This window comes from Haplochromis burtoni, unplaced genomic scaffold, assembly GCF_018398535.1.
Source record: "Haplochromis burtoni strain Fernald_Lab_line unplaced genomic scaffold, NCSU_Asbu1 Contig_25, whole genome shotgun sequence".
NCBI classification, from domain to species: domain Eukaryota; kingdom Metazoa; phylum Chordata; class Actinopteri; order Cichliformes; family Cichlidae; genus Haplochromis; species Haplochromis burtoni.
This window is the reverse complement of record NW_024582386.1, coordinates 848,172-867,796: the sequence shown is the minus strand read 5'-3', so window position 1 is coordinate 867,796 and position 19,625 is coordinate 848,172. Positions and strand designations below refer to the sequence as shown.

The window sequence follows — 19,625 nt, the reverse complement described above, 5'->3', positions numbered from 1 at the left end:
CAATGGAAATCCTACTCTCGCTACAGCTATAGAAGACTGAATAGTTTGCAGGAATGAGCCAGACACTCCTGATTCTTGCTGCACTCCCCACAGGGCAGCATGAGGGACGTGGTTGTATGCCCTTTCTGACACATTTGGCCAGCTCTCACATATCCTTAAGAATGTAAAGAGCTGACTGATGTTTCATGAACTCCAGAACCTGAGGCTTGACTAGCAGTCAGACTCATCTTTCCAGTACTCTATATTCCCTCTTGTGGGTAGAAAGGTCATATGGATCTTTCAGACTGGGTACAGCATAGCCCCAAGGGTTAAGACCAAAGCACCAAGCACTTCCCTTCAAGCCCTAGGCTTGGCTCCAGGGTGGGCACAAGTTACCCTGTTATGGGAAGGGTTACTTGGTCCCTTGCTCCCCTGATCTCACAGTGGGTGTTCTGCTAGTTATTTCTATTTGATTTCCATCGGTTTAAGAGTTTGAATTTATGTAATTATTGAGACATTTTATAAAACTATATAAAGACATGACTTGTTTTTGTTTTATTTTAAGCACCACTGGACTAAACTGTTCACTGCGACTTTTTTATTACTGGATCTTATGTATTAGATACATATATATGTGTTTGGTTTTTACTTTTATTTATTTATGATATTTGAAACAACCAGACACCCACAACACCTGACCAGTAACAATTAAACACGTACCGACACATCTAGGTAAAGGGGCGCTCCACATTCTTCGCCCGCCTCCCAGACAGATTAACTCTGGTGAACCCTCCAGGCGGTATCCCATATTACAGGAAAAGGACAAAGTGTCTCCAACACCAAAACTGTAGCCATTTCTCCTGCCGAAACGAGGCATGCCGGGGTCCTCACATGGCTCCAAAGTATATTCTGCAGAAAAAAATAATAATTGAATGACACTGAACACATTACTATAAACTAACAGACAGCAGGTCAAAAGGTAAAATAACTTTTCTTTACTTCTGACTAAAAAGCCATAACCAGACACATATATTACACATACTATCTGTAGGAGATATGACATAATTTCTGCATGTAAATACATAAAATGGTAATGTTATTTATAGAATTCTGGAACAAGTGCATGATAATATTTGTGATTACGCAAGCAATATGAAAGAATTAGCTAAGCTAATAATGTAAATACTTACAATGAGGCCAAGATCTTGGGCTAATCTTAAATAACAATTTCGGATTAGCCAAAGGATGAATGCATGCATACATTCATGGGCACGAAGTCTCTCCCTCTCACTGGACAAGCCCTTTTAATTAATTCAGTAATTCTTGTGAAACTCTTGAATATGTAGTCTATTAAAATATAATCCTTGCATGACTGTAGGAATGAACAAGAAGGGCACGATTTCTCGATCTGAGTCGACTCCAGCACGCCCTGAGCTGAACTTGTTGAGTTTGTGTTTAGCAAGGTAGAGACTCAAAGCCATTTTCAGTTGGCTAAGACTCATGATGTGATGTGTTTTTTAGGGTGTACTGCTGAAAGAAAGTGCGTGTTGAGAATTTTAACACTGCCAAGTCAAATCTCCCATGACACCTCCCATGTGTTGCACTCTGAGAGTCAGCTTATGCCATCTGGGTGGCAGTAAAATATCACTCAGTGTAGTCAGGCCACTGCTCCTTTATTCCAGAGTCAGTGAGAGGGTACTGAAAGGACAGTTAGGCACAAGACCCAATCCTTTTTTTTTAATCTACTTCTGGTTCTGCATGATATCATTGATGTAGGATGTTCCTAATATGATCATTATAGGTACTGTGGCCATAAAAGCCCCACCGAGCTGCTCTTCAAACCTTCTCTTTGCCACTGAGCAACAGCAAATCAGAAGACAGCATGATTGGAGGGTGGCATTAAAGAGAAAAGAGCTAAAACAGCATGTTTCTGACCTCTGATGAGGTTAGGGGCTCCTGTCTTCATCTTGTTCTTTCCCTTTCCTCACATACCATCATTTAATAGTGGATTGCTCTCAGATTAATATTGTGTAGCCATCTGCTTTTTTCTGTAGTAATTTATAAGATTACAGACGTAGTCCTCAATTTATGGAGTAAGATGTCAGTTTAGATAGTGAAAACTAAAAAAACCCATCAGAACAACAACAACAGAGTACAGCAAAACTGTTTTTTGTATTATTCATAATATTCTGTGTTTTGTAGCTCAGCACCTTTCGCACTCTTAAGTAATTTAGAGTTGAGCACACCAGTTCGTTGGTTGAGTTATTCACGTGTGGCCCAAGAAGACACAGCTGAATGTTAAGATGTAAAAAGCTGGCACGAAAATAATTATCTGTTTATCTACTTGTGGGAAAACAAACAAAAAAGAAACTTTTTCAGCCCCCAAAGTATTCTGGAGGCCAATTTCTAAAACAGTTTTCAAAACCAAAGTTTATAAAATAAGTTGTTTAAGATTTTGGATACATATATTATTTTTGGCAATTTTCAATCTGTTGTTGTAGATGATTATACATGGATTATGCTTCGTCACTGCAGATGTTACTTGACTGAGAGAATTATGTAGGCAGTGGGTGAACACGTCCAGGTCATCCTTGCTTCTTTTTCTATGATTATGACTTGTAGAGATCTGCAAGGTTCAGTTTGAATCCCGTTTTGTTTCTTCTTCAGGAAATCTTTAGAGCTAAGTAAATCGACACTTTGGAGCAAAAGCATATCTGAACTAGCCACTAAATAGTAAGTTGGTTCAGTGGTTTTACAGCAAGGTTGTGAGATATGCAACAACGCAACTGCCATAAAACTGCATTTCCTTGAAGGTCACTTGACTCCAAAGACTTCTATTGTAAAATGTTGAATTTTACACCAGACATAAATGCTAAATGCACAGTCTACTAACTGTGGTGTTGGTGTGAAGCGTTCAAAAATAATTAGCGTATAAATAACTAGGCTTTATGCGCGTTTTATCATCGGTTTTTCTAAGATGTTTGTGCTCTTTGGTGAATCATTTTGTAGGATTTTATTTGTAGATTACTTAGCACTAATTAACTGGGTCTTCTCAGCTACTGCATGTAGTCATGGTAACCATGCCCATCTTTTATATGTAGTCTGTAGTTTAAAGAAGGCTCATTATTCTCAATATTAAACTTGTGGCCAGACAAAGCATGGTACAATGTTTGACATGGGCTGAAGAAGCACATGCAGTCTTTAAAATTAGGTAATGATCATATTCATTCATAACATATAAAATATCCAGCACTCACACTTCATCTTAAGCTTTAAACTAAAGGCGTTTGTGCTTTTGTGGCTGTGAGTATGTCAGAAATTCGATCCTATGAACACTGAATATCCATTTTTATTATTTAGAAGCACTCTGTGATAAGTTGCCACATAAATGAACTTAATGGCATTTCTTTAGTGACTTTACAACCTGGCGTAAGGCTGCGACTTATAATTTACAACATTCATTTTAAGAGGCAGTAATTGTCTTTTCTGGTATAAATGTTGCTCTGCTCACTTCTCTTTAAAGAGAAGCCATAATTTCACAGTGGTGTCTGCATGAATTTCTAGGGTGAACCTGTCAAAAGTCCAGCTTGACTATTTTATTTTATTTTATTTTACTGGCACAATTCACACAGCAAGCTGTTACATGACTGTTTTGCATTCAGTTATGTTTCATAATCTCAAACATTTCAACATTTGCAACATTGTTCCAGTGAGCAAATTAAGACAAACAGAAACCCCTGAAGTGACTAAACTGAGGGTAAAACTGAATGTAGACTCGCTGGATTGAAATGAAAAACTCCAGTAAGGAAAGTTACCCGAGAAAGTTATGTTGAAGCCCTCATATGAAATGGAAAAGTCAGAGATGAATCGCAACTGGGCTTTGAAGTTGCCATAGAGACCAGCATTGATGTTGCTAGGCAACTCGTTGCCGGTCAGACGAGCCAGAGGTTGCAGGAAACTCCCATTCTCCGTAACCAAGAGGTAGTCATGTTGGTCCTCCAGGTGAAAAGAACTGAACTGAAACTGGACTCCTGTTAGAGACACAAGCACCGACGAGTCAGAAGACAGACAAAGTTTGCTTTATCCTCAGAAGGTTCATGCACCTCGACTTATAATTTGTATGAGTCATTATACTGGGACAGCAGCATATTCAAACTTTAATCAGTGACGATTTATTTTTGAGATCATTATTTTATTTGACTTTATTTTGGCAACATTTTACTTTTGACATTGCTTTCACCAAATTGCCTCCATATGGCGCCTGAATATTTTATAAGCCACAGAAAACAATGTATGTTTGTGGATGTAGCATAGCAGCAACTGAACCACTGAGCTTGCTGTACTGTCTCACACTCTGTCTGTCTCTATTAAGGAGTGTGGATCTCTGTGTATGTGTGTCTCTTGCCTTTCCCGTGGCTGACTTCAACGGTCCAGGTACAGTTGAGAGATGAAGGGTAGCTGTCTGGATAGCCGGGACTAAGGATGGTGCCCCAGGGACCTCTAACATCCCCACCACATAGAGCTGGATAGATTGAGAGAGACAGAGTGGGGGGAGAGAGGCAGAGGGAGGGAGATGAGCAGAGACAGGGGATGGAGGCAGAGAGAAGGTTAGCATCAGATTGTTGATAGCTAAAACAGATAATGTTTCCCTGTGGACCTTTAATACCACTTCTATAGTACGTACACACAAGCATACCCACACGCAAATGCTGCAAGAGGGGCAGAGGAAGACGGAGCAAAGGGGAGAGAGGGAGCATGAGAGAGAGACGGGGAGACATTTTCTCAGAAGTGGGTAGCAAGGTCTGCATGCAGTGTGAGCTCCAAACGTGTGTGCTTTCACACGTTGGGGAGTAGGAAAACACTGTTTCACTGTGTATTCCCTTACAACTTTCCTTTAAATGTTGAAGTCATATTTTTCAGATTTATTCCTCCCACTGTTGCACAGACATAAAATAATGACATAAATAATGTAAACTCTGCCACACACTGCACTGGAATGATAAATAATGCATCATTTGTTGTTTTTGTGGTATATTTTAATGTTCTTGAAACAAACCAACGCCTAACAATGATTAGCGACACAGATGACTGTTATTCCTTAAAAAGGTGAATAACACCAGTGACAAAAGCTATGTGGGTTTTCTTTCCTGTTTACAGAAATGGTGAGTTGAACTGTATGCCATTTATGCAAATTTGGTGATCTCTTCAATTTGTAGATTGCCTGCCAGGTACGGTGACTGTGACCACAATGCTCTGCATAGTACAAAAAGTGGCATGCTCACCAGACTGTAGCAGGTCTTGCATAAATATGGGAGGATTCTTGGTAGCCTGGATTCAGACAGGCTTTCTATGGACCTCGACATGCTCACATGCAGGTCCACTTGTGTGTCTGTAGTTTTTATGCACTAAATGATAGTTATTTCTAGCAGAACAGCAAATGCACATCTGTTTTGTTCAGTAACAACCTCCAGCTTCAAGATCCATATGGCTAACTTGATATTGCTGCAGTGATTAACCACAACCTCACAATCATACTGTGTTTCATTGCCTTTTTGCAAAGACGAGTTCAGATGTTCAGACTAGTTTCGCTGAATATTACATACATCAATCATCTGATATTGTTAGAGCTACTACCTAAAAGGCAAGGTTTATTGTTATATAACTAGTGGCCATCTGAACAATAACTGTGTGGAGGAGAAATCTGAAGTATATTTGCAAGATTTTGCCGCTTTGCAATTCAGTGTCAGGAAACTGAAACATAAGCCGAAGAAAAACAAGGCTGGAATAATTTTTTATGTTACGTTTCCACAACATTAATGCTGCGTAATAGGTACATTGATTGTGTGCAAGAACTGTAAAATGTCCTTTGTCTGAAATATTTTTTCGGTTGAGTTTTATTCCAAGTGATTCAAGTCAGTGGTATTCGATGCAGTGAAGCAGGACAAATGTTTCCTGGAGACTACTTAAAACATTCAGAATCTCACAGCATGGCCACACTATGACCCGTGCTTGTGCCGAGATGCAGAGTTCAGACCAGGTCCAGAAAAGATTGGAAATGGCCGTAGCTCACTCTATGCATACTAATGCACGCAGACAGTAGGTTGCCAGGTGCTCAATTTTTTGTTGCTCCACTTGCTTCATCTTACACTGGCCTGGCCGAACAGTCATTTTCTTTCACAATGCAACTATAAAATGCCGTAAAAAGGAGTAAAAGAAGCAGGCAGAGGGTCAACCCTGAAAGTTCTGCTGAAATTTCTGTGAACAGGACATTTTACCAGGAATTGTAGTGTGGAGCAGAAAACTGCCAAATCTGACAACTACACCCCAGCTCAAATCTGTACAAACCCTTCCTTTGCTTCCTTTCTTGCTCACTCTTGCTGTAACTGCTACAACATATCAGGAATTGAAAATGTGCTCAAATCACAACAGGGGATCACTAACTTTACACTGAGCCACTGTGGTTTTAACACCAGCACCGAAAACAAGAAGAATGAGAAGTCAGGAGTGAGAATATTTCCAAACTAAACAAACACATAGATTCAAGCATACACTCGCACACATATAGAGCGCTATTAATTATTAACATTTTCTGCCACAAGTTGTTTATTTTGAAGGCTGGCCTGTGTGAGAAATTTGAAACACCGCATCAGATTTTTCTTTTTCCCCATTCACTTCATTCTTTCGCCCTCTGCCTTTTAGATCTGCCTTCAAATGCCTGGTCAAATACAGTATGTACTGCACTGCTGCAGGGGTCTGCAATGGTGAATACTTGCATCAAACAAATCTTTCAGCTAATAAGGTTAACATATATACAAGTAACCTCTGTGACCCCAAAGCCTACCCTTCAGAATTCTCAAAATGCTCAGTTTAAGAAAGTTTTTTCTTTTCTGCTTCTAATGTCAGTATGATATGATTATAACAGTCATGTCAAACACACTGCTCTCACCGTCAATGCATACAGACCTATTTTTCTTGTTTTCTTCAGCAGCCATTTAGAAGAAAGCTGGCTCAAAGGGAAGGGCAGAGGGGCAGTAATGGCTTTTATCAGTAACGCAGGCTCAGAGACTTTACAAAGGTCTTGTGCGAAATAAATTATTTGAACTGTGAATCGTGTAAAACTACTCCAATGGACCCTAAGAATAAAAAACATGGACCTGGAAATGGGCATAATAGGTCCTATTCAAGTATAAATAGCACATATATGTTCGCTTCAAAAACTAAGCCATTGTGCTCGGCTGGCTGGGGTGATATTACTGTTATGTCTTTCATATTACATTATATACTTACTTGCCCTCATCTCTTCAAATGTAGAGTATGACGAACATTTGGTTTCTTGAAAAGCTTTCAAGGCTGAGTCGGCTGCCTTTGGTGATGTCTTGCTTGAATTTAATGTGCACTAGTTGTCAGTCATCACTCTATCCCATTTCTTACCAACTGCAGAAGCAAATAGTTCGTACACTTGTATGGGCACATATTGTGTAAACACCGTCTAATGGCTTTCAGTCTGCAAATTCCAGGCAGCCTGCTTGATGTTTGTATGCTCAAACTGCCTCCTAGGAGGAAACTGCTGCCAGTCCCAGGAACAGTGCAATTCAAATGTGGTTCACAAGCGAATGAGCCAATAAGCCGAACCAAGCGAGCCAACGCATAACCGATGCAGCAGTGTTGCATCTTTCTCTTCACCCACCCCTGTTGCTCCACCATGATCGGAATACGAGAAAGAGTGAGACAGTCACTGAGAAAGAGGGAGAGACAGAGACAGGTTTCCCTACTCTCCCTACTCTCCCTACCTAACCCCACCCCCAACCCCCACCAACCTCACCCCTCCCAATTCATTTGAGAGAGAAGAGAGAGGATGTGACAGCCAACACAGGCTCTCGTCAACCTTACCTCAAACATTCCTGTGTTCGTGGTTCAGGCAGGAGAGGAGGTGACAGGAGGCACATGGATAAAAGCGCCGCACACACACAAGCGCACGCACGTACACAGTGCACATGCGTGCGCACACAGACACGAACACATGCACAGTACTTGCCCACAGATCTCTAATCTTCTCCTCAAATCATCTCCTATCAGCCACAGCAGCCTTCACTGCAAATTGTTCCTGCGTGTGTGTGTGTGTCTATGTGATCAACCAGTGGTGTGACTCAGCTCCCCAAACAGCGATGGTGGCTCAACTTCTCCCCTTTTATACACACCTCATCCACTTTGTGTCTTTTGTAATGGATAAGGCAGATAATCTGCTTTTGTCTGAAAAATGTTTTGGTCTATAGAAGTGATTATGACTTCGGTGGACTGTCTGATCATTCATGAGCAGTGGATGCTTATACTGTAAAATATCCTTACCAGGACAGCAGCAAAGCTGACCTTGTGCTGCATTGTGAATGTGCTACCACAGAGCAGACTGCGCATATTGTCCAGTGTCTATATAACACTATGTCCAGCATTAAGACAAATGCTTCCCTTTTATTTAATGAACCTTATTATTGAATTAGATGTAAAATATAGTGCTGTTATAATAATAATGCACAATAAAACAAAGCAAATCATTTTATCCTGTGAGTGTATCTAGCAGGGAATAGCTGCCCATTTCTACATAAGATACTAATACCGTCAATGCCAAATAAAAGGAAACAATCTTCTTTTTCTGAGTGAGCAGAGAATCAGCTTTTGCTCTAATGGAGAAGAACATTTAACAAACTTGCATGAGGTGTAACATTTTCCACAGTACACTCTGTTCTGAATTAGAAGCTCTTTTGAAATATTTACCATCACATGTAGGTAAAGGGTGGCTCCACCAGTGGTTCTTCTCGCACACTAGCGGCTCCTCATGACTGAGTCTATAACCAGAGTCACAACCAAACGACACCGTGGAGCCGATGGAAAAATCCTGTCCGTACCGAATACCGTTGACAGGGATGCCGGGGTCCAGACACGAGTAGCTGTCCACTGTGACGCCTGACAAAAAGAGTCATTTTGTTTGATTCAAAAATCATTTGAACATTACATGTTACATTAGATAAACAAAATACAAAAATATGCAGTGCAAGGTAGACTGTTTGTTGTTTGATTATCATCATGGTAGTCCTGGTGACAGCCACTGAGGTGAGAACCACAACAGAAGTGGTTTTGTTTACCTTCTCAAGTGTTTACATGCCATCTGCTGTCAAATTGAACATGCACTTCAGAGAAAAATGAAGGTGGAGTTTGAAGATGCTGGCGGTCTACGCCATTAGTACTGAGTAAATGGAAGAAAAACAAGGGGGTGGATGGGTGGGTGGTTTGGGGTCTTCTTGCTTTTAACTCAGAGTTTAAAGTATATCTATCTTCTGTACAAACAATTAATGCTTTCATTTTTTGTTGAAAAATTCAGTTCAGGTGCCTGGGCACCTTACTTTGGAGATTTTCTGGTCACGCCCAACTGGGAGGAGACCCTGGGGTAGACTCTGAACCCAGTGGAGAGACTGCACATATCTCATCTGGCCTGGGAACACTTTGGAGTCCTCCAGGAGGACCTGGGGAGCCTGTGGCTTGAATACCCTGCTCATGCCAGTGCCAGCAACACCCAAATTCAATTTCTTTGTGGTCTAATATCTCATATGCATTACAGCTGGTGTGAACCAAACAGAGGATGATGTCTAATTTTTAGTAGTGTGATATTGTGAGATCATGGAGACCTAGTGTGAATGTGGTCAGAAGCATACTTTTAAGAATTTGTCTAAAAATACACAATATAAAATATATTTAACAAAGTATCTTCATATGAATGGATCAGTTTTAAATGCACGTGTATTTTTCATTTTTTTGTGTAAAATTTGCAGCTATAAATGCATATGCACATGTGCACATACTATATGTGCATAGACATACAGTGTATGCATCTAACTTACTTTCATAGAGTATTCTGAAGCCAGCATTTGACCGGCTGTTATCAGTGGTAAACAGCAGATAAAGAAAGTTGCTGCTGCTGAAAAGGAACTGGGGGACTTGGGTGCCATTGAAGGAGCCAACCAGAGGAGACAGGAGGTTTGGACCATCATGGATCTCCAAGAAGTCATAACCCAGTTCTGTCTGGAACCTGTGAAGATAAAATGTCAGGACATTATATTATAGCTGATTGTGATTTAAAAACACTGATGAGATAATGAAAAGTTCTTTAAAGGTTTCACATCATTTACAGGTTTTGGAGCCAATTTTTTCACCATAAATACACTTTACGATTCGTAAACAACAGTCTATGTCTCGTCTCTACCAGCAGTTCACAGCCCAGAGAACACATCATTTGAACAAAAATATTGCCTGCCTTCCTAGTCAAAAGACAGCTTTGTCAAAAATTTACAGCCTAGAGAATTATGAGTCATGTGATATTGTCGGCGAATGTCCATAAACTTTAAATCTTGTAAATCTTCATTCTTGCTTGTTCTCTTTCTAATATTCAGAATCAAAGAGTTACTGTATGCCACCCACCTGTCAAATGTGATTTTGATGGCACGTCCAGGTTCTGCTTCAATCACCCACTCACAGTTAAGGGAGTCTTTGTAATAACCAGGCCACCCAGGAGATAATATCACTCCACTTGGAGCCGAATAGTGGCCTCCACATGGGGCTGTGAGGGGAGAATAAAGAGGCAAGTGAGAGAAGAAGTACAGGACACCCAATGTGTCCAAGTACAAATTAATGTATAACAAAAGAAATTACAATACTGTGCAAAAGATTTGAGTCGCTGCTCACTTGCAGTAATACACTGAAACATGTAAATGATAGAAGTCCAGTGTATAAGGCAAAAACAGAGTGTGTACAATTCTAATAAAGTAGAAAGTCAATATTTGATCATCTTCATTCATCAGCACAACCTGAACTGACTTTGTAAGAAATTACAATAAAGCTTGACTGTGGTCATTTAGAAGTAGAAATTCAACCCCACACTGCTTGAATAATGTTGAGGTCCAGGCTCTGGGGAGACCAATACATGACTGATACTAAAATGCAGCCCTAAACCACGACAGAGCCTCCACTGTGGGCGTGGCACTTTCATCTGACCTCCTCTGGATATATTGATACGTCATTCAAGTCCTGTTTCATGTCTTTATTGGATTTTATTTCCTATTTCTTCAGGAAATGACTTTAAATCATCTAATGTAGATCATTTTTAGTCACTTCAGTTTTTGTCCTCCACTTGTCCAGTTTCCTCAGTTTTTTTAAGTGCAGACTGTACACCATGCTATGCCAAGTTTTTAGCTAATAGTGCTTTTTGAATCATCTCGCTGATGTCAAAATGCTATTTTGTGCTGGTCAGTTGTGTTGTCTTTTGTTGTTGTTTTTTTTAAGATTCAATTAATAAATGATGGGTGAGTGTTGCACAGTACTGTATATTTAGTCAAGTTTAGCAAATCAGGCCCACCTGCTACTAATAAGTAGGTATTTTTATATTTATATTTACATTTTTATCGTTTTTCTTTTTTACATTGGAGTTGTGCAAAAGCATAACTTCAATTTTACTATTTATTTTGAAGACAGTGGACTTCTGTGGACTTCATAATCTTGGGTCAAAAGGAAACACGATTTCCACACTTCTTTTTTCTTTGAGCTGCAAAAAAGTTCTATTATGTTCACCAGCTGGACACTAACACTGTTGGCTTTTGGCTGACAGCAAGCTGAAAAATGAAAAATCTGCTAAAATATTTATTGCAAATGAGGGAAAGAGAAGAGAACAGTTTTATGCATATAAGTTAACTTGTCAGTGCGATTAACATTTTCCACACTAGACATGGGCATTTGATGCTTTGGCCAAATAGCATATACATAGCATACTGTAGGTTTAATTACCATTTAAATACTCCAAAAAACATGCAACAGATTCAGATTCTTGCCCTTGACAGAGATTCTGATGAAGCAACCCACAGCTTTGAATATTTAATAAAAATAAAGATAAATTGTGTGCTCAGAAATATGTCTACAGTACATGATGCAAGGCTAACATAAAATATTCATATTATGTAAATATACACGAACACTTAAAAGGAACATGAACAATCACTCAACAGTTATTACAATGTAGTATTAGCCTAGAGCCATTCTGCTGCACTCTTTTTTTCCAAGTTTATTTAAACTTTAACTAAGTGTCTCAAGTCAATTTGTTCTAGTCTGTACCTCCTGAATACAAGTAAGTGGATTTTCTATCCAAGTGGTTATAGACACACATTAGATACAATGGATCTTGGGACTTTAAATGACCTGGAGCATAATTAACACAACCCTTCTTTGTACTATCAAAGGCTCTGTCACCAATAGCTGTGTTGAAAATATCTTGAGCTAATTATATTTACCACTGGAGCAATTTCAAAAGCACTTGTGCTCTAGCGAACATCTCTTCATTCTGTTTGAGAATCGCAGGTCAAATTCGCATTTTACTTTTCTGTACTCAACAACTTTTACAGAAGCTGTTGATTACACTCTGAACTTATGCGACTTTACTTTAAGGTAATAATATAATCGAATAATATAAATAACTTCAGGCAAAGTGCTGCGCCGCGACTTTACTTGACATTTAAAGAAGTCACAGTTCTGTTTAACACATTCACATAGTGTCCAGTGTTTTTACTTTCACTTTTAGCTGCCGGTCATCTATGCTGCACTCCTTCCACACAGAGAGAATTTTAAATTGCCAAGTACTACTAAAGACAGAATGCTGGTAAGCTATTAGCTATGTGTGTGGCAGCAGTTTATTAACAGTTATTTCCCTGGGTGTTTAGGTTAACTGGCCACCTCCATATTTTTCCTTCTGTTGAACTGACAGGATATAATTTCTGCCTCCACAGAGTTTTTACAGCATTAATGATGAGATCTTGGATAGCATATTGTTCCCTAGTTAATAGTTTAAGCAGCAATCCAGCCAATATTTACCTTCACATTTAGGAATAGGCCCACTCCACATGACTTTTCCTCTTTCTAACTGACAGGAGATGGTCTCAGTTCCTTGGGTTTTGATAAAACCGTCCTCACAAACCACAGAGATGGAGCTGCCAAGCTGGAAGCTATCTCCAAAGCGGCGAGCGTTGATGGGAATGCCAGGGTCTGGGCACTCATTATGGCCAAATGCTGTGGTAAAAAAGTTACAAGGAGACACAGATATGATGAGGGAGATATTGGAGACTAGCGCTTCACATAGAGAGACAGACACACACACGAGAAATGTTATTAAAGAATATGAGACCTATACTTTACAGCCATTCACAGGCTGTTTTGCTCATCATTTTGATGAAATATTTCAGAAGTGATGATACAGATCTATATGCTGCTACTTGAAGTCTTCTGCTGTTCGGTCCTTGCCAGCATAATATCTAAAAGTTCTCTTGTCTGTTTTATGCTCCCGTCAGGTTGTTTGCACATATGATCATTGCTCATAATACAGTATGTTTGCTTGATGCTTTGTATGCATCTGCTCCTGATAAAAGGCAAAGTCCAGCCTATGAATGCTCATGTTTTGCCAGTTGAAGCAGCTTGGTGTTTTTAGTTGATAAAGAATTAAAGATGCAGTCATAGAAAAAAAAAATAAAGTCATATACACAAAATGATGTGAGATGATATCGCAAATAGAGTGTGAGAAAACTTGTGGACAGAACACTTTGGCAGATATGTTTGCCGTCAAACCCAGCCTGATGCAAAGATCAATATCAATTTCCATTTCTGTTGCCCGGGATCCAGACGTGTTTTGCCTAAATTAGCTCAAAGACTGCAAGCGGGGGCAAGATCTTTTTTGGTGTACATGCTGTATCCTGATGTCTTATAAGCTAGTCAACAACGCATCACATAGATTTTGATCAGCTCCAAAGATTTGCACAGATGACAACAATGTAAGGGAGACGGAGCTTCTAACTGCGGGTAAAATTCTAATGTCTATTCTAATGCAGGTTAAAGAGTCACGATATGATGTTTAAAAAAAGACTATTTATGAATTTTTGGAAGATTAATTTTTTCCACTTTTGACGGAAATAGGCTGACTGTTTCCTCTTGTTTCAAGTCTTTCAAGCCTAAATACATCCTGGACCTCTCTATGTACTGGACGCACAGAGATGAAAATGGTATCTATCTTGTCATCTGAGTCTACGTTTGACAACAAACAAGCAAAAAATTGCCCAAAAATGCTCCTTTAAAGCTTCTCTTGCCTTTGCTGCTACTTTGTTCTGCAACCTACACCTCTATTCTTAGCTGCTATAATAATCACAGGACCTCTCTTCTATAACCCGTTGTCTTCAGCGCTACTGAAACTTCTAGTTGGGAGTGAATTAAAAGAGCTTTATCTAAATCAAACTGAAATATTTACTACATGGTTTTCAACATCTTGGTTAGAAGTTATGCCAAGATTTACATGGAGCTCTTTGCAGATGTCTTGAGCCACCCCTCATTTATGTTGCTAGGAAAATAGGGAATATGTACAGCGATTTACTGAAAAGTGCAAACATACATCCAAATGAAGCATATAAAGCAAAACCACACTTGTTTGTACAATCCTAATGGGCCTGGAAGTCAAAATTTGGTATGATCACCAACACAAGTAAGCAAACTAGTTTTCTAGGCTTCTTGAAGGACATTCAAGGCTCTTCTTTGGATGTTGGCTGCTTTTTGTTCTGTTCTCTGTCAAGATGATGCCACAATGCTTCAACAATTTTTAGGTCAGGTCTCTGGGGAGGCTGATCCATGACTGATAGAGTTCCACTGTCTGTTTTTTCCAGGTATTGTTTTACTGCATTGGGATTGTATTTGGGATCACTGTCATGGTGAAAAATGAAGCTGTTACAGGTGTTCAGATCATTTCCAGCATGGTGATGGTGCTTTCTGCATTCATAATACCAATAATTTTGATAAGATCCCCAACATCACTGGATGAAATGAAGCCCCAAACAATGAGGTTTGCGTTACGTCTGTTCATCATTTGAGTTAGTGCTTTTTTATGCTTGAATTATTTATCGGTCAGTCTCGAGTAACTTTCCTCTGATAATGGCCAAGTACAAGGATAGGAGGGAAAACACAGCCTATTGTCCAAAGGAAAACCTTGAAACACCTTCAGAAAGCCTGGAGAACTAATGCTCAAGATCACTTTACAAGAAAGTCTGACTCCTTGGAGGCAAAATATAATGAAATGAGTGGTGGCTCAAGAGTTCTGCAGAGTACTGTGTAAAGTGCAATCATATATATATATATACATATACAGGGAGTGCAGAATTATTAGGCAAATGAGTATTTTGTCCACATCATCCTCTTCATGCATGTTGTCTTACTCCAAGCTGTATAGGCTCGAAAGCCTACTACCAATTAAGCATATTAGGTGATGTGCACTCTGTAATGAGAAGGGGTGTGGTCTAATGACATCAACACCCTATATCAGGTGTGCATAATTATTAGGCAACGTCCTTTCCTTTGGCAAAATGGGTCAAAAGAAGGACTTGACAGGCTCAGAAAAGTCAAAAATAGTGAGATATCTTGCAGAGGGATGCAGCAGTCTCAAAATTGCAAAGCTTCTGAAGCGTGATCATCGAACAATCAAGCGTTTCATTCAAAATAGTCAACAGGGTCGCAAGAAGCGTGTGGAAAAACCAAGGCGCAAAATAACTGCCCATGAACTGAGAAAAGTCAAGCGTGCAGCTGCCAAGATGCCACTTGCCACCAGTTTGGCCATATTTCAGAGCTGCAACATCACTGGAGTGCCCAAAAGCACAAGGTGTGCAATACTCAGAGACATGGCCAAGGTAAGAAAGGCTGAAAGACGACCACCACTGAACAAGACACACAAGCTGAAACGTCAAGACTGGGCCAAGAAATATCTCAAGACTGGTTTTTCTAAGGTTTTATGGACTGATGAAATGAGAGTGAGTCTTGATGGGCCAGATGGATGGGCCCGTGGCTGGATTGGTAAAGGGCAGAGAGCTCCAGTCCGACTCAGACGCCAGCAAGGTGGAGGTGGAGTACTGGTTTGGGCTGGTATCATCAAAGATGAGCTTGTGGGGCCTTTTCGGGTTGAGGATGGAGTCAAGCTCAACTCCCAGTCCTACTGCCAGTTTCTGGAAGACACCTTCTTCAAGCAGTGGTACAGGAAGAAGTCTGCATCCTTCAAGAAAAACATGATTTTCATGCAGGACAATGCTCCATCACACGCGTCCAAGTACTCCACAGCGTGGCTGGCAAGAAAGGGTATAAAAGAAGAAAAACTAATGACATGGCCTCCTTGTTCACCTGATCTGAACCCCATTGAGAACCTGTGGTCCATCATCAAATGTGAGATTTACAAGGAGGGAAAACAGTACACCTCTCTGAACAGTGTCTGGGAGGCTGTGGTTGCTGCTGCACGCAATGTTGATGGTGAACAGATCAAAACACTGACAGAATCCATGGATGGCAGGCTTTTGAGTGTCCTTGCAAAGAAAGGTGGCTATATTGGTCGCTGATTTGTTTTGTTTTGTTTTTGAATGTCAGAAATGTATATTTGTGAATGTGGAGATGTTATATTGGTTTCACTGGTAAAAATAAATAATTGAAATGGGTATATATTTGTTTTTTGTTAAGTTGCCTAATAATTATGCACAGTAATAGTTACCTGCACACACAGATATCCCCCTAAAATAGCTAAAACTAAAAACATTTCGTTCATGTAAAGCATTTTATGATAATTCTATTTTTAACAGAGAAAACAAAGTTGCTCATTTGCCTAGATTTAGGCCAAAGAAAGAGGATGGAATACATACTACTGTATGTGATATTAAATCCTCTTCCTGACATAGAGTGATCAGCCTGAAACTCCAGCCTCAGTGTGTTGGTATTAGACGTCAGATGGGAGGGACTCTCAGCTCCAGAGAACCTCCCAATGACGGTGGCATCATTTGTCTCGCCATCTTTCACTGTTAGGGAATCATAAGGTGCCTCAAGGTCAAAGTCATTAAATGCCAAGTGTATTCTGGAGCCCGGATCTGATTGGATGAGCCAAACACAGTTCATGTTGTTCCCATAGCCTTCTGGGTAATCCGGTGAGAGGACGGTTCCTGAGGGAGCAGTGAAGTTGGACATGCAGGGGACTGTGGGAGGAAGAGAAGTACAAAATCACAGACAGTAACAGACAGAGAGACAGACAATTTTCAGAAAGCATATGAGGGAGGGGAAAGGCATACAGGGAGAGAAATTTTCTGTTAAATATTCATCTCCACAGCGTCATCGGTCATCATGCGCCCCAGGCCATAATAAACTCTGTACTGTCGCCTCAGTGACAGGTCACAATGAAATTTATCAACATCACAGCAGTGCACATGCCACATTTTTTTAGTTCAATCCAATGCTGTCATATACCTGAAAATCAATTACAAATAATTCTAACACTTACATATGCATATAGGGATATTTGCAGACCACTGATTGTTGTCTTGGCAGGAGATCGTTTTTTCTCCAATCAGCTCAAACCCAAACTGGCATTCAAATCTCAGGATTCCTCCATTTGAAAAGTTGTCACCTTCTCTTATTCCATAGAGAGGAGTTCCAGGGTCTCCACAACTCTCTTTGTCTATTTCTGGAATGACACAGATTCAAAGGAAGACATGAACAGCAGCATGGTCCCCAAAGACGGCTATAAACAGTCCATGTTGACAGGAATCCTAACCTAAACCATTAAGATCATATGCTATATACTTCAGTCACTGTGAAAAAACAACCCATAAAAAGATAACATGAAAAATGGCAAAAAAATCCAGCTGCCAAGTAGATGAAACATAAAGTAATTTGATCATTCAGCATGAAAAGAAGAAAAAGAGTAGCACATACCAAAGGAAAACTGAAGAAAGAGCTGGGACTGACATAAAGTGCTCACTACATACAGCCCAGCAATAGAAAACAACTTTACTGAGACAATTTGTGAGTACTGCAGTCACAGAGGTTGCCAAACTTGGTCAAAGTGTTGGGAAAATTTAGTGAAACTAGCTACTTGTTTACAATCATTACTTGATTCTTATTTGCATTATTTACATATCACTTTTGTAATACTTCTATCATCATTTGTTTTTTACAAGATCTTGCCTGTAACCCATGACTGTACAATTTGACAGCAGTAGAGCAGCGGTCCCCAACCTCTGGGCCACGGACCAGTACTGATCCGTGAGTCGTTTGGTACTGGGCTGTGAGAGATGAGGCTTGGGCGTGAAATTTATGGTTTTCGGAGTTTTTATCATTATTTTTAAATCGTTTTTATTGTTAACTCAGTTTCCCTGGGTCTTTTCCCATGTGCTATGAATAAATCATCTTTTTTTGGCACTGGTATTGGTTTTATTTTGTTGTATTTATCCGCGACACCTTAAAGGCCGGTCCGTGAAAATATTGTCGGACATAAACCGGTCCGTGGCACAAAAAAAGGTTAGGGACCGCTGCAGTAGAGGACACCTTGGGTCACGTGGACGGTACTTTTGAAGTAGTTTTTGGTGTTATGAAGAAACTCAAGGGTGACAAGACACTGTAAACTTTAGACCTTATATCTGCAACTCAGCTTTACACCTGTTACTTCAGTTTTGTCACTTAAGCTAAATTATAAATTAACTGTTTTTGACAGCCAGCACACCGAGTGTTTCTTCCCAGAGTCTGGCCTTAACAACATTTGTGCAACCATGCAGTGCTATCAGTCTCAAATCCTCCGTGGTTATCTTACTGTGTTGTGCAACACTATGTCATGCTACAAGAGCTCATCATCCATTTTGAACAGAAACACACTGCCAACTGAATCTAGTCTTACTCGAAGGTGATTGGCTCTTGTTTCGCTGAGTCAGGCGAATTTCTGAAATGCGTCTGCTTCTCAGTTCATGTAGCCTGGAGCAGATTTTGTATCCCACTCTTTCTGTTTCCTCCTTCCCCTGAGTTTGCAAGTATTCATGACACATCTTTTTTTTAACATTGACTCTGACCATAAGGTTGGACAGATCCTTCTTCTGATTCTACATAAAGGCTCCACTGTGTCACCATAACTCTTTATAATATGTTGTATACGGGATATCAGGAAACATACTTTCTATTTTCCCAGCCTTCCTCTCCTTTAATCCCCTGCTCTGCTTTCCTGTTTTCAGCATTATTTACAGGAGTGGCCCATGGCACGAAGCAAAGGTGTGTGTGTCTTTCTGAGTGTGTGCGCGTTTCTGTGTGTTTCACTGTTGCTGCGAATGTGTGTCTCGGTGTGCGTGCTTGTGATGTATTGCATTAATTTCCATCATGACATCGTCTTTATGAGACCCACAGACTCAACCAATCACAGCCTGCCTAACACACTTGCTTGCACGTGAACACACACACACACACACACACACACACACACACACACAGATGCAAAGACACCTAGCGAAGGAATTGAGAACAAATTACTTTGGAGAGAAAGCGGCACGCTGTCGGAACATTCCTGTATTGCTACTGCTTTTCTTCCTCACATGCACACACACACACACACACGCACGCACACAGTACAGTACATGCATGCAACACACAGAGACTTAAACAAACCCAATCCCCCATATGCAGTCAGTGTCTTCCTTTGCATCATACACACTGATACATCCACACACACACACACACACACACACACACACACACACACACACACACACACACACACACACACACACACACACATA

At 40.2% G+C, this 19,625-nt stretch overlaps 1 protein-coding gene across 7 annotated transcripts in view; it reads right to left on the bottom strand.

Moving 5' to 3' along the window:
- The window catches only part of csmd3b (CUB and Sushi multiple domains 3b), a 395,380-nt gene that overhangs the window by 77,406 nt on the left and 298,349 nt on the right, over nt 1-19,625 (bottom strand). For all 7 annotated transcript variants that reach the window (XM_014332163.2, XM_014332164.2, XM_014332166.2 and 4 more), the window contains 9 exons: nt 17,348-17,530; nt 16,719-17,045; nt 12,883-13,077; nt 10,447-10,585; nt 9,870-10,057; nt 8,749-8,937; nt 4,385-4,501; nt 3,795-4,010; nt 700-888 (listed from right to left, as the gene is read on the bottom strand). In XM_014332163.2, coding sequence (XP_014187649.1) covers nt 700-888; nt 3,795-4,010; nt 4,385-4,501; nt 8,749-8,937; nt 9,870-10,057; nt 10,447-10,585; nt 12,883-13,077; nt 16,719-17,045; nt 17,348-17,530 — 1,743 coding nt within the window. The remainder of the gene's footprint in view (nt 1-699; nt 889-3,794; nt 4,011-4,384; nt 4,502-8,748; nt 8,938-9,869; nt 10,058-10,446; nt 10,586-12,882; nt 13,078-16,718; nt 17,046-17,347; nt 17,531-19,625) is intronic.